The sequence below is a fragment of the Ammospiza caudacuta genome, chromosome 3, assembly GCF_027887145.1.
Source record: "Ammospiza caudacuta isolate bAmmCau1 chromosome 3, bAmmCau1.pri, whole genome shotgun sequence".
NCBI lineage: Eukaryota > Metazoa > Chordata > Aves > Passeriformes > Passerellidae > Ammospiza > Ammospiza caudacuta.
In genome coordinates this window covers 73,448,237-73,472,897 of record NC_080595.1, presented here as the reverse complement: position 1 = coordinate 73,472,897, position 24,661 = coordinate 73,448,237, and the positions used below count along the sequence as shown (strand labels likewise).

Below are 24,661 nucleotides of genomic sequence, written 5' to 3'. Positions count from 1 at the left end.
CAACTACCCAGAACTCATTAGTGATTGTCTTGAGATGTTGAATGACCTTTGACTTTCATCAGATTCAGCCTTTCTTCATTTTCTTTAATTTTTATCTTCATTTACGTTTAGTCATCTCTGAAAAGCCCTCTCTTTCATGTAGATGGCATATCTGTATTTTCCAGACCATTCTGTTAATTATCAGGCAAACAGCAGTTCTATAAGACAAAGAATTACTAAATCAGGTGTTAGAAGCAGCTGTGCAGCTTATCCCCGAGGAAGACAATATTTACCTGGAATAATGACAGGTATTTGGTTAATGAACTCAAGACGAACTCAAGCAGTAAACATTGACTTCGGCCTGCTGGGCAGACCAGAGAAGCAGAAGGACATGTCTGATTGCTACTATGAAGAAGGTGAATTCAGATGTAAGTTGAGGAGATTGTTAGTGAGATGATTCAGAGGCAAGAATATTTCATGGACTTTATGCAAATTGGTGTAAAGATCTTTGGTAGGCCACTGAAAATTCACCAGAACTGAATGGAAAACTTCCTGAGACCGTCAGTCACTCGGTCAATGCGACATTGAGGCAGAATCTCAAACATTCACAACTCTGTTCTCAACAGCACCATGCCCTGATGCTTTAAAAATATTCTTGCAGCATGTTTTTGGGAAAGACTTTAATCTAGACTGATGATACAACCACACCTATGATGACATATTCTGCTATCAGTCTCAGCTGTAGTCTTTCCATGTTCTGCAGCAATCATTCTGCAACAAGGTACTGTGTGGAAGTCACAGACATCCATGAGGGAAGTGGCAGAAATCGCTCTGTCTTTTTAGAAGTATTTTTTCATGCAGAAATGGGAGGACAGAAAACAGATTGAAATCTAAGCATAAAATTTTCCAGTAGTGCCATGGCCAAGAATCAGAAAAATATACTCTTTCCATGCAGTCATATACTAACCCCCATGGAGACTAACTTTGGGAAAGATTAACACAAGCATTAGCTTTAAAAACCAGTACAGGTGCAAAAGGCCACTAAGGTAAAGGATAAATCTATTTGAGGAATGCACTGATTAGGAATGAAGGCAAAGTTAAGCAGTTTTAATCTCAAACTGGCATTCATTGCAATGCAACAGGACTCTTACTGATCTAAAAGGAGACTGTTTCTAACATTATCCCAATTACACATTAAGTCTAATTTTTAGAATTTTAATTTAATTAATAAGTTAATAAACTGTGTCACCTAATCCTCTGATTTAACTTCTCTAAAAGATTACTTTTCAAAAATATAACCACAGCCATTAAGGTAATGAAATTTTACAAATATTCAATTATATTACTGGTTATACATAGCAAATGTTAAATAGAAAAAATCCTGTGCACTATTCAGAAAACAGAATGCTTCATTTGCTCAGGTGTTATTTGAGGGGCTACTTCTTGAGAACAATGGCAAAAGATGCACTTGCCAAGACACTGTTCCACAGACACAAGCATCAAAAGAGACCATGAGAAGAGTACAATGCAGTAATTAGGAGACTCACTAGCATCATTCCACAGTTTTATTGTCATCATCAATATCATAAAAGCTGTTGTCTCTAATGACAGCAGAAATACTAGGCAAAAGTTTTACAGCAGTGGTGTGAGAAACATTTGATTACCAGGTACTGATTCCAATGGATTTTAAGCTTTTATCTCTAACACACAAGATTTTTTTCCCCTGCTAATGCCTCAATACTTTCACCAACTATAACAAAAATTGCCTTTTTCCTACTAAAGGAATTTCATATGGTTGTCAATAAAACTTCAGTAAATAAAACTTATTGAAAATTCACTGTTTGAGAACATTTGGAAGAAAAACCAATACATGTCCATTAAATGAACATAACGTTTATTTCAATTACCATCTCTTTTATGTTTTACTTTACAGTTAAATGAAATCTAATTTTACCTCTCAAAGGATATGTAAATTAGTACATTTTGGTGCCATCTAAATATAATAATTATAACAAATAAAACTTTTCTTCATTATGGTTCATACATAATTATCAATTATTATGCATTTCTCAGTATTTAAGAGTGTGTTTGCACTCTCCAATAAAAGCTATGCTAAGTTGCATGACAATATTCAGTATCTCAATATTTTAAGATTAGGAACTGCTTATTCAGGGTCACCTAAGGAAGAGCTTTATTATGTAATAATTCAGTCATGTTAGCTATGTTGCCCTGTGTCACCTCCCATTAGTTTAAGGGTCCAAAAACATTAGACTTCTTTCTTGGTTTTCTTCTCTCCCCCCCAGCATCCAGACAAAGCAGTGTTCCTTAAGTGTACTTTTCCATAAATCAGCTCAGAGCTCTTTAAACTCACTGGCATGTTTCAGCAATGTCTGGTTTTGAGACACACCCCTGTGGCATTCTAAAATACTAAATTAAAACAAAAACACTCAACAATATAGATACTATCCTACTCCCTGTCTTGTCCAGTACATCATCATCAAACAGTGCTGCAGGGGAAGGTGCACCAAGCCAGACATGATAAAGGGCTTCAGAAAAGCTCTTTAATCAGCTCTCCACATAAAAATCTGAAGGGTTTTTTTTCTTCTTTTTTTTCCCCTCAAGAAGACAACACAATTATCAAACTTTATAAACTGCCTCTTAATCAAATTTGATCTAATCTGATCTCTGCTTCTCCCCAAATTCCTGTCACCCAGCTGCTCTGTAAGCTGATCATTTTAAAGATACTCATCTCCAGCAGCAGCTTGTATTGGGAAGAAAAAGAAAGTCGATATGGGAGCAAAGAGTTAAAAACAACTAAAAATATATAAAAGATTCAAAAATGGTTCTATCACCAGCTTCAGTTTTCTATACGAACACTGTAACTGGGAGCAAGCACATTACTTCTTAAAGCTACTGAATCCCAGTAGGAAAGTTCAGGTAATAAAGTTCTCTGTTTATGTTATGTAAAATATAATAAAAATATATGCTGTAAATATACTTAGCAGATATTTATGGTTCAAATCTTCCACTAGAGATAGCAAAGAAGAATCTCTCTTTCAAAAGAACTTTCATTGCTCTGAAAATAACTTATCTCCACTACATTTAAGAAGGAGGACCCTCTACTTACCTCAAACAAAATGCACTGTTCTGAGGGATGGTAATTTGAATCTATTACAAGCCAATAGCTGCTAATGGTTGCCTTTATAATGGCAACTATTAACATTTAGTTTCCATTTTAAAAGGGTATTTCTTGGCAGATTCATGATGGGGGTTTTTTTACACATTTATGCTCTTTTGACATCATTCAGGGAATGAAAAAGTCTGATACAAGTAACACTGTTAAATGACGTGTAAAAATTAAAATTGTAAATTCTAACCTGGCTTGCTTGTCAGTGCTCAAAAATGTCAATTTACTTCAAAAGAGCAACTGGCACAATTTCACAAAGAGTATATTCTTGATATCCTGCACTGGACACCAAGGTTGCTTAAGTTCCAAACTGAGCCTTCCCCACAGGACCACAACTGATGCTACAGAAGTAGAAACCATAGTTCATAATAAACAGTTCTTATCTGAAGTGCAGGGCACCTTCAGGTGGTTGCAACAGGAAGACATAGGAGGACTTAAATTAGTAACTTATTGATGTTTATGTAAACACAAGGCTTATTTGATAAACAGCACACTTATGCCTTTAGGAATACATAAACTTAGCATAAGGAAATGGATCCATTACATAAGTACTACATCTGTGCTACTGTTTATTTATGAACAAATAATACTTAATAAAACAATGCTCTACAATGTGGTCTTCTGGCAAAGCTCTACATTGACAGACAAGATTCTTAAATCCAGTTCCAAGCTTTCAGGCTGTAGATTTTGAAGTGTTTCTGTGAAGAGTTCAATCATTTCAAGAAGAAGGTACTGAATTACAGTGGGAAAAATTGAGTCAATTCTCAAGATTTCAGTAAGAACCACAGAGAACACTACCATACCACATACTTCATGGTTTTGGGATAGGCTTTTTCTTCCTTTGCGGAGGTTTATTTTTGTTGTTTTGTGTATGTTAGGGTTTGGTGGTTTTGTTTTGGTTGTTTGGCTGGTTTGTGGGTTTTCTTTCTTTATATACAAAGGGATGCCCTCTTATCACTTCATGAGGTTGCAATAAATGCATTTGCAAATTATTTTACCATTTTCTAGGCATTGCACTAAAATGCACCATTTCAGCCTTCTGAAGTTCTATGCATCACTCTCTTTAGAGTGTAAGAGCATCAAAACTGGTTATAATTATGCCTTTTGAGCATCTCCTCAATAGTTTTGTAAGACAGCTGATGATTCAGATGCTCAAGGAAACACCAGCTTTGATGCTGTGACAGGCTTCTTCCAACTTCTCTGTTACAAACACTGAAAAAGCACATTATTTGATAATATCGTGGTCAGTATCCACACATCACTCACGGTAAAAATGCCCATATCCCACATCCACATGACAGGTGACAAAAAAGCCAATTAATGGTTATTACTTTTGCTATGTTTCCATCTGAATGCCAGCCTAAAAATATTATAGGAAGTGAAGGTTACTTAAGCAGAAATCAAAGACAAAACTAACACTTTTTGCTATCAAAGAGGGACTTTTATTCAAAAGATTTGCTTTTAGCAGTTTCATCCCCACATCCTTGGCTACGCAAAGCAAGACAACAAATGTTAAAGACATACTGTCTTCAGATGGCAATGAAGAGCCATTCATTAAACAGATCGTTTTACACATTTTAATAATTTATTAGCACGTTTATTTAAAACTGCTTATGGTCACATATCCCACAGGATAGCTGGGAGGTACCCAATTTTGTTAGGCAAACATAATTTACTTTTCCATCACTCCCAACCTACGTATTTACAATGACTTCTACATATATATTACATGTATCTTATCATGATCCTAGTATTGGAGCATTGCAGCCTCAAAATGAGAAAACCTATCAAAATAACCTTGTCATCCCATATAAACACACCCCAATCCAACAAGTCAGCACATCACCACACATTACTGCATTGTTAGTTAAGCAGCAAAACACAAACATGCCCTTCCTTGCCAAAGGTTCACCATTCCACTGCTGATATAACAACTACTAAAAGATCCCAAATCAATTCATCTTTGGGCTCAATTCTGTTCTAAAATCCATGAATTAACAATAAACAATCTGCTACAGGATGCAGTTCTGAAGTAAGGTTTTATCCATATAATTTTCAATCAACAACATAATTTATCATTGCAATCAGCAGGCCAAGAGCCACCATCCAAAAGGTTAGCTTATATAAGGTGATCAAAAAGTACAAAAGAAGAGTTAACACATCTATCAATATAATGCTTTGTACTGTAAAGGCTTTTGAAGAAATTAGTGCTCATTTTCAACAGTTTTTATTAACTTAAAAGATGTAGGACTTTGCCATGATTACAGAAACGTAGCACTCACATGCATCTGCCCTTCAATATTTTTAGCCTCAGTTGATACCAACTTTGTATTCATAATTAATGTACCATGATTTCACAATGCAGAAAATGAGAATGCTTTCTTCTGAATTGTTAAGTGTTCAAAAACCAAAATTTGCAATGATTTTGTAATAGCACAACAGCAGAGTTTACCTTACAGGAGGCTTTCCAACTGACAATTAAAGCAATCTAGAGTCCTTGTATCTCAGAGATCAAAAACCATAAAACCCAATACACCACCCCAAAATGTTCTTTGGCATAACTTTAGCAAACTAATGAGAGATATGAGCACTAGTTTAAAACAAAACCCCAAAAACACAAACCCTGAGCCTTGATTATTGTTAACATCATTACAGTAATATTCTATAACAGTAGCAAGAAGAAGAAAATTACTATGAATTAACAACAACAATTCCTATATTTAATGTTATTTAAAAATCAAAGTGTTACCTAAGGCAATTACCTTGCAGCCTTTTAATATCTACAGGGAAAAGCCTAAGGGAAAATAATTGACTTTGCTAATTTTACCCTTGGCAATTATAAAATAGCTCTGCATTTCATTACGACTACAGAATTTCACATCTAATTGTCAGCCCCGAGAGAAGCAGGGAGATAAATGCATCATATACAAGCTCAGACATGAATTTAACAGACAATAAAATTATCCTGGTAGCAAAGAGTTCAGTTATGTTAAAACCCCCTTTAATTTAAATTCTGGTCTACACAATAGCTATGCATGTCTATGGAGGTTATGGCTACCATGGTCAGTACGATGCATGATAAAATGCTGCTCATTTCAATAGTCAATTTGCTAAATGCCAGCAAAAAAAGCAGTACTGTGATTTTTACTTTTTACATCAAAGAACACAAAACATTATGAAGGAAAAAAGTCACAGTTATTTCACACTGCTAAAAAACAGATGCCAGATTTGAAAATTCCTCATTTACAAAAGAATAAATACAGTATGTTTAAATCATTGCACCTGTCAAGAGATTTCTATAGCTTGTACTTCAATTTTTCTAACTTTGCTAGTAGGGTTAGACGTATGAAAAAGAATAATTTACTAAGTCAATCAGTTTCCATAATGGCATCCCACTTATCGTATGTAGAAGCTATGAAAGTATTTAGATGTCAGAAAAATGAAAAAAAGTGCTAAAATGTTTTGGCAGAATTTTCCAACATGCAGTATAATGATTGCTTTAAAAAAAAAAAAAGTATTTCTTTGCACTTGTGCTTCATTTCACTGTAGGCTTGTTTCCTGGCAAGTCTTCAGGGATTATACATTCCTGCTGCAATACTTAATGATGTACTAAACCCAAAGTAATAGTTGCTACATTTTGCAAAAGTTTCCTCTTATGTTGAAACAGAAAATTGATGTAGGGTTAAATCCTTTGGTCTGTCTTGAGAAACTTACAGGGTACTAAAAAAAACAGCTGATACAAATTAATAATAATTACTAAAATCAATTACATCCCATTTCGGTTATGGTGTGCACTATTTATTTCTTTTCCTAATACTTACTACAAGTTAGCACCATAATGGCTTAACCCACTATTCCAGCAGATTGACATCTAATTTTCTGTCTCTTCTCTTGAATCTCAGCTCTGTGCTAGAAAATGACACCACTTCTGAGAGAAACTGTCATACTTATGATCAAAGGAGCACAGAAATACTCTACTACCACAAGGAGATTTAGCATGACAATCTAAAAAAAATAGACTACTCAGGCTGACAATTACAACGATGCTGATTATTGACAATTGCACATGACAAACATTTATCCTACATTACAACATGGCCGCAATCTTCAAATGTATGAAAAGCACCTCTGCAAAACGTACTGTTTCCTGTTTCCACTGGAGTGGCACACTTAGCTCTTCAGCCATTCATGCAGGTGCTACTAGGCTGGCACAGGGATGCCCAAGAATCCCTCTCCACCACTGGAGGTTTTAAGAACAATCTAGATAAATGTGGATCAAGAATGATTTTGTATAGCTGATTCTATCTGGCAAAAAGAAGAACGGACTAGAGAAAGGATCTCTTAATGTCTCTATCAATCTCATTTTCTAAGATAATACATATACTCAATTTGTTTCTCATCAAAAACATCTCCCTGTAAAGTTTCAAACAGTTTGTCTAAGCAGTTGGATTGCAGTTGTCCTTCAGAAGCCAGTACATACACATTAGTAGGGCAATCCAATATTCAGGCACATCCAAATCCCTAACAATATTAAAAGCAAAAAGTCATCTGAGACAAAACAGTAAAGCCTTTTGCTCCCCAAATTATCTAAGACAGAAAACCTCTCACAAAGCACAAAGTAAAAAAAAAAAACAAAAAAACCCAGACCAAACATGTCTTCAGCTGGGAGTTGTACAACACCAGAGGTGTTGTAGCCTGACATGTAATGAATATGCCTTAAACTCACCAAACTGACCACCCATCCATTACTTCAGTGCTTCAGAATGTATACTGAAGATATCATCACAGTAATTCCATAGGAGACTGTTAAACACATTCAGAGCAACAGCAGACTGCCAAACTGACAGCTATAATGGTAAGGCTGCTGATTTTTAAATGATGCTCCATATATACATACATAACTGCTGATTTTTAGGGGGTCTCTCTTTCAAAATACTTGCTAATATTTACTTTCTTTGGCAGTAGAGGAATTTTTCTTTTTTACCTTGGTATTCTGCAACTGTGCAAGGCTGGTGCAAGCATTTGCTAGGAGAAAATCTCCACTCAAAACAGCCATTTTATTCCCAAACTGCATATCCTTCAGAGGGCCATCGCAGGACTTGAGTTCACCAATGTTTACTATGCCACGATGCACCAGAAAGGCAGTATGGATCAGCTCCGTGATCTCAGCCAGACTTCTTTGACTGAAAGAAAGAAGGAAAGAAAAAGCACAATTATGTTTGATGCTATGAGTAGAACAGAGATTCTTAGTGAAAATAAACAAACAACCATATGTGCTAAACAGGTATTTTATTAATTATCATGCAAGCTCTTCTATGTACTTCTAGAAGCCACAACCAGGAGGTGTCAAACACAGAGAACTGTCACTAAGTATTTCCAGGCAAACCACAGGTACCACAGGCTCCACTTGGGAGAATGCTGCCCTTTGTTTGAATTCTTTCACAAAATAAAGCAAAATAATCAATATAGTCCTCACGGGTGCTTTCTTTTTTCTGTTTTGTCTACCAGAAGCTTGAGGGACACTGACATGAAGAAAATGCCAAGCAGAAAGTAATGATAGAAAGAAACAAAGGACATATCAGCAGGGGGGTCCTGAGCAAGCCAATCCAAACAATGTAAGAATGCTGCAGTCAATGACTGCTCAAATTAGAGTTAAATTAATAACAGAATACCTTGCAGTTCAATACTACCAAAGGGGATGGGTTCAGGCAGGAGAGGAAAAACAGCTGAATGTTTTAGAACTGTGTACTAATGATATTTCACTGGTGGTTTTAGTCAGAAGCAAAGGTGACTATCTAGCAAAGGGGCCAATTTTATTGGATAGGTTTACAAATCACTTCTAACTCCAACATATAACATATACATTCTCAGTTTAGGGGTTACAAACCCCTGTGAGAGGCTTATCACAGAGGTTATTCCATAGAGGCTTGCTCTCTATTTTTTTTTTGGAAAAGGCAAGAAAAGAGTCATTAGCACAGCCCTCTCCTCCCCCCTTCTCCCACAATTCAATCCTGTAGCCGTCAACAGTGACTGTCACTCTAAGAAGCCCAGAGATGTCACCTTAGCTCAGAACGACAATGGGGTGCTGAACAGACACAATAACTGAGCAGGGCCAAAGGATGGGGGAAACAGCAATGCTCTGGAGCATCCTTTTAATGCTAGATACACACAGGACTCATTCTTACAAAATCTTCAGCACATTCACATCTTCTCTGACTCAAGCAGTTCCCTTTCTGCCATGGAGATTTCACATATGAGCAAAATGCAATCCATGCCCTCAATTAAACAGATGACTAAAGGCCTTAAAGTTCTAATTAATTACAACATAGTACAAAGGCGTGTTATGTTCTCTGTGCTTACTCAGAAGTGGCCAACACTGATTCATTGAGTAACCAAACTGATCCATACCTTCATGTACAAAGATACCAGATGGTACACGCTCAGGTTAGATTCTTCCTCAGTAATAGCACAGTGCTGAGCAAATTAATTCTGTTTACTCTGGACGGTGCACATGTGTTCCAACTGCCCCAAACCATATTAATCTAAAGAAACCTTCTGCCCCAAATATATGTGACCTGTGAACAGTCCCAGCAGCAAGTGTTTCAGGGCAGTGCTTGGTGCCAATTAGCAAGAGAGAAGAGATGGGATGGTCATACGGCCTGGGCAGCAAACAAAAGGCAGAGGGAGAGGATAAATAGAGGTTCCCGATGTATTTTGCCAAGCACAAAAAACCCCCTTAGCTGTTTTAAAAGCTGCCTTTATAATCCACAAATTGTTGTCTCCATGCAGACAAAAACAATTCAAAAACCAAACATTCATTCTCCATGTAGACAATAAATCTGAAGGTTGAGGCTGCTTTTCAAAGACGTGAGGTAGAAACTCACATAACCCAGTCGCAGTATTGTAATCACGTTTGGCTCGTCTCTAACAAAGGGTTAATAAATTTTCAAGCTCGGAGAAAAAGACTAACAAGACATCCCGATGCTCCTGCTGTCATTGTCAGGGCAGCCCTTGGAGGAAATGTCCGTATCAATTCGGTTTATCAGATGGACAGCTGATCAACATTAAACAGACTTGCTCTGGGCAGATTGAGCCGAGCTACCTGCTATGAATAGCAACGAGAGCCCTCTGCTCCCGCCGCCGAGCTCTGCCATTTCCGCCTGCCGCAGATCCCAGGACATATGGGGATCCCTAGTGACGAGCACATAAAGCTGCAGCTAGCTCAGGCGACGGCTCATTTCCCCCAGCTGAAAGCAGGCATTAATTTCCTGAGGAGACCAGGCCCGCCTCTGTGACCCCCAACTATTGAAGCAAAACAACGACTGTCCTATTTCTTCATTTAATAAGCTCTTAATGAAGGAAATCAAAATCCCCTCTTTGACTTCAGCATCGCTCTTCATGAAAAGGTTACACAAATACATCAGTGTCATGCTTTCCACATGCTCAGGATCTGGATGTTTTCATTTCTTTTCCTATAATCCGTTTGTTCTTCAAATAGTATTCACATTATTTGTGCTAACAAGAATCATATTAGGCAGATAATCTATGCCTAATTCTGATCTTACATACTGCTTTCCCACTTTCTCTCTAGCAGACAGAAAATACAAGAATCAATGCTATTGCAGAAATCCCAGGCAATGCATTTTTTAATACTTTTTGTGATAATCCCTAGAATACCCAGGCACAATATACAAGCGCACAATGCCACAGATAGAGGAGGATCCTTGACATGACTTTGTAAAGAGCAGTATCCAACAAATAAACACTGCTGTTATGAGGTTGCTGCTAAATGGCTGAAGAAATACTATACACAGCTTTCTCCATCTGAATACAATTCAGTGATTAACTAATTTCGTATTTGAAAGCAGTCAATCCCAACATACAAAAAAAAATAATGTTTTAGCAATACTGGACTTAGAAAGAGGGCAATGGGATGACAAAATCTGACTGCCTCCATCATGTTTTCACTCCAGAGCCCACAGTCACAAAAAAATAAGTGGCTGCCGCAAGAACTACCTGTTCTTGCCTTGGTACAAGGTTGTACTGAGAAAACAGTCAACGTTTCTAAACACACAAAGTTCCCAAATGGAACGTGCTAAAAATCAGGAAAGCTTTATCACCAAATGCTAACGCACTTCCACACATTTCACCTGTGAAGTAAGAATTCCCTGCAAACCACCACCAAAGTTCCTAATTTCAAGTCCTACTCTAAAAAGAAATAATAGGATTCTGTAAAACATATGATAAAAGAGACACATTAAATAGTACAGTTGTATTGAACTTGAGTTAGTATACCTTTCATTATCAGCTAACCATCAGAACTATACTAGGCTTCTCAAGGGATAACAGGCTATGCAAAAAAATATTTAATAATTTAAAATGTGTCATTTTTAAACATAATATTTCACAGAAATGGGCCAAATACTTAAATCAGCCTCTAAAAACCATATTTGACTTTTTTTGAGGCAACTACAATGAACAAAGACAATGAAACTGATAGATCAAAAATTCTTAAAGAACTCTTATCATTGAAGCTTTGAATTAAAGTGACTAACAGTACACACCCAAGGTTTGAACATTTTCTTTGTGATTGTCAATTCAATAGTTTCCCTTAAATACAAAAAGAATTGATTTGGATGAAAAGCATTCAGGACTTTAAAAAAAATTTTAAAATTATCAGCATCCATTCCATTTCAATGACAACTATAATAATCTTTATATATACACACCTATGAATTTGAAATAAAAAGAAATAGTGTCTTTAATGGAAAATTACATATGAAAAAGCATTAACTAAAGAATTAAAGTAATAATTTCAGGTACTGACTATATATTTGGGCAGCACTTCGTATCTGATTTTACCTTTTTTGTGAACCATGAAAAGTTCTATGAAGACAAGGAGGTGCTTAAACTACATTCATGTTGATCCTGTATGCTCTGGGTACTAGCTGGCGCTGCACCAAGATAGTTCACTTAGTTACACAGCAAGAAAGGGCAGTGGTTTTTACAGTTCTTTTTGCCATTCACTTGTCAAAGTCAGTGCCATGGCTAATAAACCATGATTAGAAGAACAATGCACAGTGAGTAACAAATAGCATCATAGTGATGGAAAGTCTCATTCCAATCTTCTGTGAATGGTGTCTTTTACAAGAAATTAAATGGCAGGGGGCAGGTGTTTAGGCCAGTCAATAAGTATGGCAGATGCTGTCATTTCACTAACAGGGAAAATTTTCAGGGTAAAGCAGCAGATTTGAGCAGAAGGCCAAATATTCACTGTATTCCCATGACTGATGTATCTGTTAACCAGCAGAAAACATCTACCAACTCCTATCCTTTAACAAGGCTAGAGACCAAGACTTCTGTAGTTCCTTCTGTCTTGGTCTTAAGATGTGGGAGTGTCTTCCACCTAAGGGATAAATCAAGTTGAAAGACATCAAATCTATGAAGTTTGTTGAATATGCTGTTTAATTGCATTCCTAACAATCACTTTATTTTTAAACTGGCTACATATCCTACCTCTTTCATCTCCTTCTCTTCCTAGTATCACAAAGTTTTTTAAGTAAAATTTCTATCAATGCTCCCTCATGCACTTTTCTTCATTTATTTTTGAAAAGATCTTACATTTTCACACTCTGTCACCACCACCACTGATTATTGCTTAGGTTCTTTTCCATAACTTGTCTTAGTAAGATCTTCCCTCAGCCCATTATAGGATTTGAAAGTTATCTGATTTTTAGTGGGCAGATATTCGCTTGAACTTGGCAAGCCAGTTCCCCTAAGCATTGTAGGTGATAGGCAGTGGAGAGTGAAAAGCCTGACTGGAAGTCAGGGTCTGGTTCCCTTCCTTAGCGCAGGAATTTTGAAGAAGGGTTTTCACAGGTCTTGGCTTCATTGTTAGGGGCACCACAGAACAACCAATTCCCACTTTGTACTCCAGACAGCAACACCCAAGTGAACCAACTTGTATCAGCTTCTGAGTAGGGCCACTGATGCGCCAACACGGCCACCGCTGTGTCGCCTCAGCACAGACAGGAGCCCTCCAGCCTGGGAGCCAGCTACCCATATTAGAGTGCAGGAATCCACACTTGCACCATCATCCCCAGCAAAACGAAGCCCTAACTGCTGAACTTGTGTCTGCCTTACTCCTGTGATCAGCATCAGTGGCCAAAGAACAGTGATCACAACCTATAGCACATTGTCCTTGGGTTGGGTGGCCTCATCACAGCAACTCCCCTTTCAAGTCACACAGCCTAAAAAAAAAATAATCCCAGCCTGGAAACAAAAGCATCAATTATGAAGAATCTAGATAAAGACCTGGTAAAGATCACTACCTCAAACTCAGTTGAAAAGGAAAAAGTGTAAATCTGAAAAGCCAGAAGGAAAATACCACCAGAATCACTAAGTCAAACGGATGCTTTCCAGTTCCCAGAGGCAGGCACGCAGGCTGGGACCAATAAAGAAGGGAATATCAAGAGTAAACCTGCTCAGTAAGAAGCACCTGGCTACTGCAAGATCCAGAAACCAGTGACAATGCAGCTGTGTGAACAATGAGGAGCAGGTGGACTGGGCTGACATGGTTAAGAATCAGATGCACTTACTGTACAGACAAATTTTGTCATGTTGGGACTTTATTAGCCAGAAAGATACAAAGGACATTCTGCAAGGGACAGGTATTGAAAGAACAGTGAGATGTGGTGGCAGGCCTAGGTATGTTTTTTAATCCCCACAAACCTGGACATGTGAAACTTAAATAGCTTTGATCTTACTTCAGTTATTACAGATTTCATAAGCATAGAAACTGTTAAAAAGGGAGATATCAATTACTTTTCCTGTTCTCAGACATCCTTCCTACACTCCTAGAGAAAAAACAGACTCAAGACATGAACCAGTAGTTATGTAAGTATTGTTAAAAAAAATTAGCTTTACAGCTTAGGTTTTATGGCTTTTTTATTTTTTAAAGGAAGGATGGCTAGCTTAACCTAACTGATCAAACCAAAGGAAAAACCATAAGTGTTCACCTAAAGATAGAAAGAAAAAATTAGTAAGTTATCTGGAAAAAGACTTCTTGGATTAATTGAACATTGATGCCAAAAATCAATAATAAAATTTAGAGCTACTAATTTATAAGCATATTGTCAAACTTATAAAATCACATATCATAATCACATTTTAAAATCAGTGATTATCCCTATGGGAAGAGTCACATTTCCAAAATGAAGTAAAACTGTCAAATGCAACATTGTGTTCTTATAAAGCGATTATCAAGATTTAAACTTCTAATAAAAGGCAGGTTGAAATTCCAGTTGGTATCTGCTTTAGACTATATGAACAACTATGCAGGCTATATTAAGTACTTCATCAAGCAATAGCACAAGCTGTTTACTTCTCCAAAGACCTACTTCTCTCATTTTGTAGATAATGATGCAGATATTCAGTGTTCAGTATGCTCATGCAATAATGCATATTGACAATACGTAGATATATTGACAGTGCACTGACACTAGGTTGAATTTCTAAAAGGAATTTTGCTAGCTCAAGAAATGTTGCATTTAACCTGAATTCTCTATAGTAAAGATTCAATTTGCTACAAAGACCGCATATCAGAAAAATTTAGGTACAAGTGAACGTGAGTTCAAGACATGTGTTATATGAAAACAATATAATCTAAATCAGTATACAAACATTCTTTATAAATATGACAGATAACATTCACAGGCATATATTATACATGAGCAATATTTTCAATGATAAAACAGGCTGAATCAGTTAGGCAAATTAAAAAGAAAAATGTGAATATTTTTGGAAACTCCTTATGAATATTTCTGTGTGACGAAAGAGCCACAAATCCCCAATTAAAAACTAAATTAAAGCTGATTAAAAACTAAAACAAAAAGAAAAAAAATTGTGGTTTAGACAAAGCTGAAACAGCTACAATTCCTCCCCCACCTAGCTTCGACAAACTGAAAAACTGATAGGAACAAACACAAACCAGACAAGGTATGCAAGGAAGAAAATTGATAAAGGACTGGATGAGAAAATGCAGAGATTGAGAGGGAGCTGCTCAACAGCAATTTAAAAATGTATATACTAAAAACGCCTCAAAACCAAGAACTTTAGGAACTGCATTGGTCCATTATGTAAGGTTAGGCAGAAACAAAACTGCATAAAGGCAAGGCACTGTAGAAAGCCTGTTATATTTTAAGCAATATTTTTATACAAGCAGGTGTTTATGTCTCTTGGCCCAGAAGTGAACATTGGTCATGAACAGTAGCAGTGGGTAAGATTTTAGAGTTAGCAGGTCCAGAGAACTCACACTCAGGAGACAAGACAACACAAAAGGAATAACACAGCTAATAAACACAGCTAATAAACAGCAAAGAGAGTGAATAAACCTCAATATGGATTCAACTGAACTGTTTCAATATGCTTTACTCAAGTTAAAATATGCAATGCAAAAAAGAAAAAGATTAATCAAAAGATCTGAATGCAGACCACAGATATGCAGGACTAGAGACTCTTTCAAGAAGAAAGCACCCAAAGTTTGGAAAAGGGTGGAAGGAACAGGTCATTTGAGATAATCAGCTAAGATACAGAATGTGGCTGTGGTCAAATAAACCAGTAGGATCCACAGATGATTTAAGGGAAGATAGCAAAAGTAGTGTCTCTGTTAACCCTGAGTTTCTGATACCAGTAAAAATCATCAATTGAAAGAAGAATTTGAGAAAGTATGACTTCCCAACATTTTTGTCCTAACAATCAAAGCAAAGAAAACAGATGAAGTGAGGAACAAAAGCTATTTTATGCATGGACAAGGCTGATATTAAATCAGTAGATTTGGTCACAGATATTTAAAGGAAGTTTAAGCATCTATACTACAGAAAACAAAGTCAACAGAATTTGCTGATTATAAAGCAAACATAAAATAAGATCCACTAGCCTGAGCCTAAGGAAATCCAAAGAGAATAAAGGGAAGGCACTTTCCAAAATATCTTATAAAGAGCAACAATGGATTCTCTGTCAACAGTGCCATTGAAGGTAACACCAGAACACCCATTGCACAAATATTAAAACTGATTACAGCTATGTTTTGTAAGGCAGCCAATATGACTACCAGAATGATATCTCTCAGTTATTAATATATGAATGAACAGTGAAGGCAAGGAAAGGAAACTTTTCAGACAATAAACAGAATATAACTAGATTAGCAGCATATGTTGGTCCCTCTATCTGAAAACTCACCATTGGCCAGAAGCCCATTTTCCTTTAAGGAGGTATAAATACTTTCAGCACTGAGATTTACAAATGCATTTATTTCAGCCACCTTCTTCAGGAGAAACACCAAAACTGGTGTTTGGCCCATTAGAGTTACTTCCCATTCCCAGTGCAGGAGCACACAAAGCCACCATCAGGCAGGGAACCTGTTCTATTACGGCAGATATATTAATTCTGTCTTACAGTGCACAGAAAATAAATATTTCAAAATGTATTTGAAGCAAGTTCTGCAAGAGGAAACAACCTACATTCAAGATTCATGTCTGTTTTCACATATTTAGGTATCCACACCGGTAATGCAGTACTAACCTGGAAATACATACAAATATTCCTGCTAAGAACAGGAGATAAAGAAAAACAGAGACCTTCTACAAAATTATTTTATGGATATAAGGGTGTGTATTTTACATAAGTATACATATTTTATTTAATTACAGTTTTCCATATAACCATTAGGAGGTTCTAGCCATGCAAGTCACATTTATTAAAGGCAGCATGTCAAATAAGAGTTGACAATTACAGGCTATATCAATACACATTATGCCAGATGGTAATGAGCCGTACACAGAGGGCCAGCCATCCAAAATAATCACACCATTTTCCACAGAAATGTTGAAGAGGTTATGGTTTATTACACAGTGCTCATTAGATATACAGTGGCAGCATTAGCAATTTTTCCTTCATTTTTGTCTCATTTAAGACTCTGCCCCCACAAGCCCATTCAAATTAGTACACAAGGTTAAAATCATTACGGTCAGTGGGAGAAAAAAAAATTAAGTTTTATTTTTATTTTACAGTAATGGTAGATCAAAGGTCCCTGGAATCTATTATTCTCTCAATTATTATCTAACATGGGATACAAAAAGGAACAAAATTCACTTTCATTTGCTGTGAAGAAAGATAACAGTAAATGGGTAAACTTCGTATTTCTTAATTAATAACTCTAAGTGAAAACAGTTAGGTTGTGACACAAGGTGACAAAAGTCAGATAACAAAGTTAAAACTGAACTTTCAGCCTTGGCTTTGAACTTTCTCATCTGCTTTTCAATCTGCTGCTTTAACAGCACGGAAATATTTAAGTGTCCAAAAGGCAACTCATCTTTCACAGCAGGTGGAAAAAACAGTTGTCTCAAATAACTAGAGTGTCATCTCTGAGAAAACACCTATAAGATGATTTAAAGTACCTTTCTAGTCAGCTGCATATGTTGACTTCCAGTTAGAAAATTACTATTGGAGACATTTATTTTCCTGCCTTTTTGTGTTTATAGATGGTATGGGGGTGAAAAGATACGAGGCAAAAGCACAGGTATGTTTATCACTTAAAAACATGCCAATGTCCCCCAAACTCCAAGTGACAGCCAGCATTTGGAAGTCATAAAACTGTGAAAGAGAGGAAGAACTTTAGTGGACATGGCACCTGACAACTCGACTGCAGAGAACTGTGTTTCCAGTCCAAGCCCCTCGTTTGAAGCATTCAGTGCATCACTCGGAAATCTGGGTCTCCCATCAGGCAGCCACCCCCAGCTCCCAAAGCCAGGGCATCCTCACACCTCCTTCCTTGGCCACTCCTGCCGAGTTACTCTGCTGTTACACAAAACCTTGAATTACTCATTCAGCCAGATGGCCAAAGAGTGAAAAAAGTATGCAGGAGACTGTGGGAGAGAAAGGTGGGACACCTGGACTCCAGATCCCGCTCCACTAAGTTAGCTACCAGGAGGGAAACAACATTACAAACTCAGGCATTTCTGACCTGGATGCCCTATATCCCTCTGGTTGGAGAAATGTTCTGAAATTTCAGACAGAGGAGTGCGTTTGCATCCTTTCAAATTCTCAAGAGAGCCAAACCTGGGCTTCTTGCATCCTCAGTGAATGCTTAGCCAGTGGCTAAAGAACATAAACCAATGTTAACAGCACATCCCCAGTCTGACAATCCCCTTACAAAATTTCCTAGTTAAACTGACCAACAAATTTTATCTGTATTTTGAAATTGTTTGAAAGACAAAAAGCAAATTTTATTTAATAGAGTCTTAGAAAAAATGTTTACAAAATTAAAAAGAATGCCATTAATTCCAGGCAATGCCAGCCTTATGACAACTGAACAGGTACTCTGGTAAAAAAAATGTTTACTGCATTCAGTTAACAACAATATTTTGCAAAAAGGTCATCCTACCACCTGTCTTTTGTACAACTCATTTTATTACTGACAAAACTACTTACCCTAACAAGGTGGCACTTCTGCAAGAAGACACCAAGCAAATATGAAGCAAATATGAAACCTGTGCAACATGAAACAAATGCAAGCTCTGATTCATTATACAACCTGAAAGGCATCAGGCTAATTTAAAGGTCTAAACAGAACATAGAAAACATCAAGCAGAAGTTTTATGGAGTTATTTCCATGCTAAGTGTCTAGACAATTCAGACTAAGTTTAAATTCTGCAATGTTAATTCAAAAATGAACACCAGCAGCCAATTCCAAAAACAATGCTCACAAGAAAGCCCACCTCTGCACAATTGCAACTGGATTAGAAACAAAAAAACAACCACTGTTTCCTTACAAAAACATATTACATTTCTAATAGTCAAAGACAAAAACAAGACATTTAAAACTGATGGGGTGAAAGAAGAGCAAGCCAAGAAAAGAGCTTACAATGGAGTTAGCATGCAGGCCTTCCTTTTGGCTTACTGAAGTGAACAAGTTTTAGGTATTGGAAACGAGTCAAAAAAGGCAAGATAGGAGGTGATCAAAAGCTTTGGCAACAGCTGCTGTAGCATGGCTTTAGGAAAATGTGATGGTAGGATACATGATGCAAAAACAGACAGTAAGACTCAGAACTAAATAACACATTGACCAAAACCCTCAAAAGATGAGGTATGAACAAAGGATTCATTTGTAGACTGGATGACCTTGCTATCAGCACAGCAGAAATCAAAAGGAACATGATGATGGAGAAAATCACATATTTTGCTATGGAAATGACCAACATTCCTTCCCATATGATGGCAGCATGTATCAGCCAGACTGCTTTGTAGGCAACACCCAGGGTGCCCATCCATCCAGGATTACCCATATTTGCTCTACAGCCACTCAATAACATGTATCCTCCAACTACATCTCATGCATCTATTCCATAAGAAATTTCACATCATGGTCAAATATTTAAATACCTGCACTAAAACCAGCTAAAAAGATATGAAGGGAAATAAAAGGTCTTACAGGTAAGTGCAAGAAATAAGCTACTAACAATTAATTTTATGAACATATTTTTCCTATATTTTATTAGTTGTTTCTCAGCCCTGCAAGACTGAAGCATGTCTATAATTTTATTTGCAATGACTATGGGAGACAGTTGGAACCATTGTTAAGAGAAACTCCCATTCCTGTGCACTGTCAGCTATTCTGAGACTGCCAGCTTGACTTATTACTTCCAGTTTTTCTCTGAATTCTCTCTGAAGAGTTTGTCTGTAATTGTATTCAATGTAGCTGAAAGATAAGGTGCACTAACCTTGACATTAAATCTCTAGTACTAATGACACCTGAAATACATGGAACCTTTTTATGTGAGAGGAAAAAGAAGGTAACCTTTTTTATGCCATGAAAAATGAACACTTGATAAATGAGCAGTCCTGTTAAAAGAATAGATTGCTCATATGTCTAACTGCACAAGAAAAAGGCATTAAAAATAAAATGTGAATCACTAGAATACAGCGTACCAGATAGGGTTGGGGTTTACTTTATAACTATATATATTTTTTTATCATGCTTATATAACAATTACTGTGAATTCTGAGATACCCATAAATATCCAAGATACAGAGGGGATAAAAAGATCCAAACATATTGGTTGCACAACGGCAGATAGCTCCTACTATGAAATAAACCTGCTGTATTCTGAAGAGTTGTAACTACATTTCTGTTAATCAGCAATTAAAAGTATGGTTATCACAAGTGCTCTCCTCTCCCCTCCTGAACCTTCAATGTTCAGAACTGGATAGGGACATCAATACCATACATTCAAATTTTTTTTATGGGAATACTTTTGCTTTTCACAAAGCAGAAGTATGCAGCAGATGGGTATTGCCTGCCATGTACAGGGGAAGAGACTAATAGCTAAAGGGAGACAGCAGACTTCTCAGAGACCTTGCTCCTTACACCAGGTGTGTTGACAGAATTGCCAGCAGGGAAAGGATAATAAACCTTTTGGAGCAAGGCAATGACTGCTGCTTCTGGGACCATATCAGCATACAAACAAGCATTTGGTGCTGTTGAGGTCTGCAAAGTTTTGTCATTATTATTCATATATACTTTATGCAAATGGCATACGGTGTGATATTGATAAAAATGTGTCCTTTGATTAAAAAAATGACTTATTTTATACCATTGGCGCCATTTCCATCTATTTTTACCTTATTAAAATATAAGGTATCTGAAAATTTCACACTTTCATTTTTTGGTTCTTTCATCCCAGAATGATTCAATCTACACACTTTAAGAAGGGATAAAATGACATCAACCAATTCAAGCAACATTAACCCCAAGCAAGTGATGATGGAGACACAGCTCTATGCTAACAAGCCACCTTCAAGAGCAAACTTTATTTCTGCAGAATTCCTACCAGAGTGCACAAAATACGATCCTTTCCTGACTGCAGCTAATACTGGAACTCTGCTAAAATTTAATTTGCCTACTGGAACAGATATGAATGTAGCTGGACTTTTGGTACTGGCTTTGTTGTACCAAAAGCCAGAATGAAATTTCAGCTATAAGACACTGAAGCAAGCTTTCCGTGCAGCAGTGTCTAGGTGAAAGATAGCAAGTACAAGAAAGGAATCAGAAATGCTATTTAGTATAAAACAGAATTTGTTTATGTTTCTTCCCTTTCTGGCAATAATAGATGCATAATTTATTTGGCTGCATCTTCTCTTTCCACAAAAATGTACATAAATTTGGCCAAGTCTTTAGAAAAATTAAAAATTGTAACTTCAAATACTTAAATGGACTTCAGGAACCGGGCAATCAAGCTCACGAAATTTCATATGTACCAATCAAGCTGGCACTGCTGATGATAAGTTTTGAATTGCTGCAAACCCTATTAAAAAAACCCATTGTCTTTCTGATTTCCCTTTTGACTGCATAAGCACCTTCTCAAATGAAACACAGTGAGAATACCATATTGAATTCATATTCTTGAAATCTTTATCCCTTGTTCTCCAGCTCCTTATTCCACTTCTCAAGTCATCGATCACTCTTATCTATGTACTCATACACCTTTATACTGGAATATATAAAAAATAACCAAGTTTTGATGTACAGCACCCTGTCTGCACCACCAGCATATTATTCTGCCTTTCTTTTTTATTATTGTTTGCTCTAGAAGGACCTCAGAGCGGTCAAATTGCACATGAAAATCTACTAATGGTTAAAGGCCAGATACCAATGAAGCCACAAGAAATATTCGTTAACTTAATGTGATTAGGGTCCAGAATATGCCGTTATTTCAAGTGGAAGAGAAAGAACATTGCATAATCTTTATACAGTCTCATATTTTCATCAACATATATCCGTGGAGTTCTCAATTCCACCTCAGCAGATGTTGTAATATCTTCAGTTACCTTGTATCAGAGTACTGACCAAATCCTACTAAGCAAATAAATTAATTGATGCAGTATGCGTTGTAATACTTAACTTCATATTGCTACAATTTCCCAAGAATTGGAGAGATTTGTATTGAAACTGGATAACTGCATTGTAAAATTTGTCAAGGGAGATGTTAACAGGACAGAAAAATGATTGGTGGTATTTCAGCAGGTAGAAAAACAAGGAAAATATTCTGGGATTGTAGGACAAATAAATTATAGAGATACAATTATTTAAGAATTTGAATGAAGCAATTGGTCACACTAATATCATAGTTCTGATGGAAAGCAGTCCCTGAAGCTGCTGTGTGCTTCCATCACAGCACTGGATTGTACTTAGGTGATGGTTGGAGATTTCTCTTCACTAATACTATTATATTTTTTGTAAAGGAAATGGGAAAGTTCTGAAGTAGAGAATTGTTTCAAGGGGAAGGTTTCACAGCAAACACAGTTCTGGTGAAGTGCTCTGGTGTGTGGCCATGCCATGTCCCAGGAAGGCTGTGCCAGGCCTTGTTACCCACATGTGGCCTTTCTTTGCAAAGCTCCCACTGGGGTGAAAGCAGGGCTTTGCTCCTGGCCCACTGCAGAATCCCACCAGTGCTGCTCTGGTTTTGCTTGCTATGCTGCACATTGTGGCAGTCCAGTTCTCGCTTCACAAGCAGTGGGAGGAAGAAGCTCCAAGAAAAGGGAGGGCTGGACAGACAGACAGACAGACAGACGCATCATTACAATTTTTCCAAGGTAAACCATCCCTACCATGCCTTCTCTGAAGATTACTGAAAATTACTTACTTTTTAAAATGGAAACCAAACACACTTAGTGATGTACATACTGAGTTTACCTTGCTCAGCTATCTAGTGCTATAAAGATTTATTTTGAACAAGATTTGAGCTATATCTCTGAACAGACTTTGATCAGCTCTAATGCAGAGCCTTTTTATTTATCCTACAATGTAAGGAGAAGACCTTTTCTTGTTCAACATATAATTGCTGTATTTGCACATGCTAAGTATGCTGAAAACAATAAAAGTTAATGAAGAAAAGTACTGGTTGTAATGAATTAGTAATATTGTTAGATTTGTATTTGGAGTTGGTTTTTATTGTTGCAGATGGAAGATGATCAATAGGAATATGTAATCAAGTTGTATGTGCTTTTCATCTCCTGAGACTCATCTTGTAAATGAGATGATGAATCTCACAGGATTTATCCTGGAGAGAAAAAGCTAAATAGAATAATTTAGAATAACTGCTTAGATTTCCTCTCACTAAAAGCTATGGAAAAGCTACCAAGGACTGGGAGACAAAATTACATATTTCTTTAAGATTATAAAAGACATCACTGCTCATATTTTGACATACTTTTCCCATTATCTTTCAAACAATTTTGTCAAGAGCATTGTAACTTCTTAATGTACTTAGATATTGAATATTTTAGGACCATGCATTTTCTCTACCAGTTAATTAGCTAAGCTTCCAAAGTACTTGTTAGTTGGGATACTGTACCTTTGCTGAAAACCAGCCTTCCAGAAGATAGAAATAAGAACAGTTAAGTCCCAAAGGAAATCATTTTTATGATAAAGAGTCCTAATGTGCCTCAGTAAAGGTGAGGATTGATTGTTATGGCCTATTGTTACTATAATTAGAAGTCAAACACCAATTAGCAGTTCCATTAATAAGATTAATCTCTGCAATATCTGCAGCTGAGACCCAGGGCTTGTGTGCAATAAGCCAGTGTGAAGTTAAAGTGCAACAGCTACACTGTACTAAAACTCTCAGGCTAAATACTTACATCACACAAAAGGTAACACCTCTGCTTTCTTTGAGTTTTGAGTTTCTGCATACACTATTGGTCTTACTATATTTTTCTAATTTAATACTTTTAATTTTGTTTAAACATGTTCTACCATGATTTAGCAGTCATTGATGGGGATAGGTGCAATGGAGCATGAGGTCTCCCAAACTTTGGTTCACAGCCACTCCCTCTGCATTGAACCAGGGCAAGGTATATTTAATTTAGTTTCCATTACTAGTAAACCCAGAAAAGTAGTAATGGAAAAAAAAAAACAAACCAACTTCTTACAAATATCAAAGTACTCTTCACATGATAAAAATCTATTGTACAGTTAGGAATCATTTTTTTTACTTGAAAATATGAAGGTAAGAAACAGTCAAATCCAATCTCTGAAGTTAACACCCTATGCAGTTCAGAGCACAGAAACTGAAAGAAGGGTAAGATCTGAAATGAGGTGAAGAGTCACACACTTGTGCTCATTGTATTCTTGTAGGCACTGAAATCGTCATTTGTATGGTCTTTCTTTGGTTTTATTTCACTTGTGTTTTACCTTTTACAGTAACTCTCAAAGATTTTGTACACAGATATACCTACACCATGCAAGGTAAAAAGAAGGCTTTTGTAAAATATAATAGCAAACAGGTCAAAGCAACCTTTAAGTGTCATTTACACTCTAAGAATACAATAAACCTCACCTCCTTCACCAAAATTCATTCATGTTTCCCATGGCTAACTAGCCAGGAGGCTTTGTAATGTATTTGCTTTTTCCTTTCTTTCTTTTAAATGGGGACTATC

The 24,661-nt window shown here is 36.7% G+C and overlaps 1 protein-coding gene across 1 annotated transcript in view; it reads right to left on the bottom strand.

The window, feature by feature from the left end:
• The window catches only part of PDSS2 (decaprenyl diphosphate synthase subunit 2), a 111,349-nt gene that overhangs the window by 34,379 nt on the left and 52,309 nt on the right, over positions 1–24,661 (bottom strand). The window contains exon 3 of the mRNA XM_058801748.1: positions 8,151–8,349. Within this exon, the coding sequence (XP_058657731.1) occupies positions 8,151–8,349 (199 nt within the window). The remainder of the gene's footprint in view (positions 1–8,150; positions 8,350–24,661) is intronic.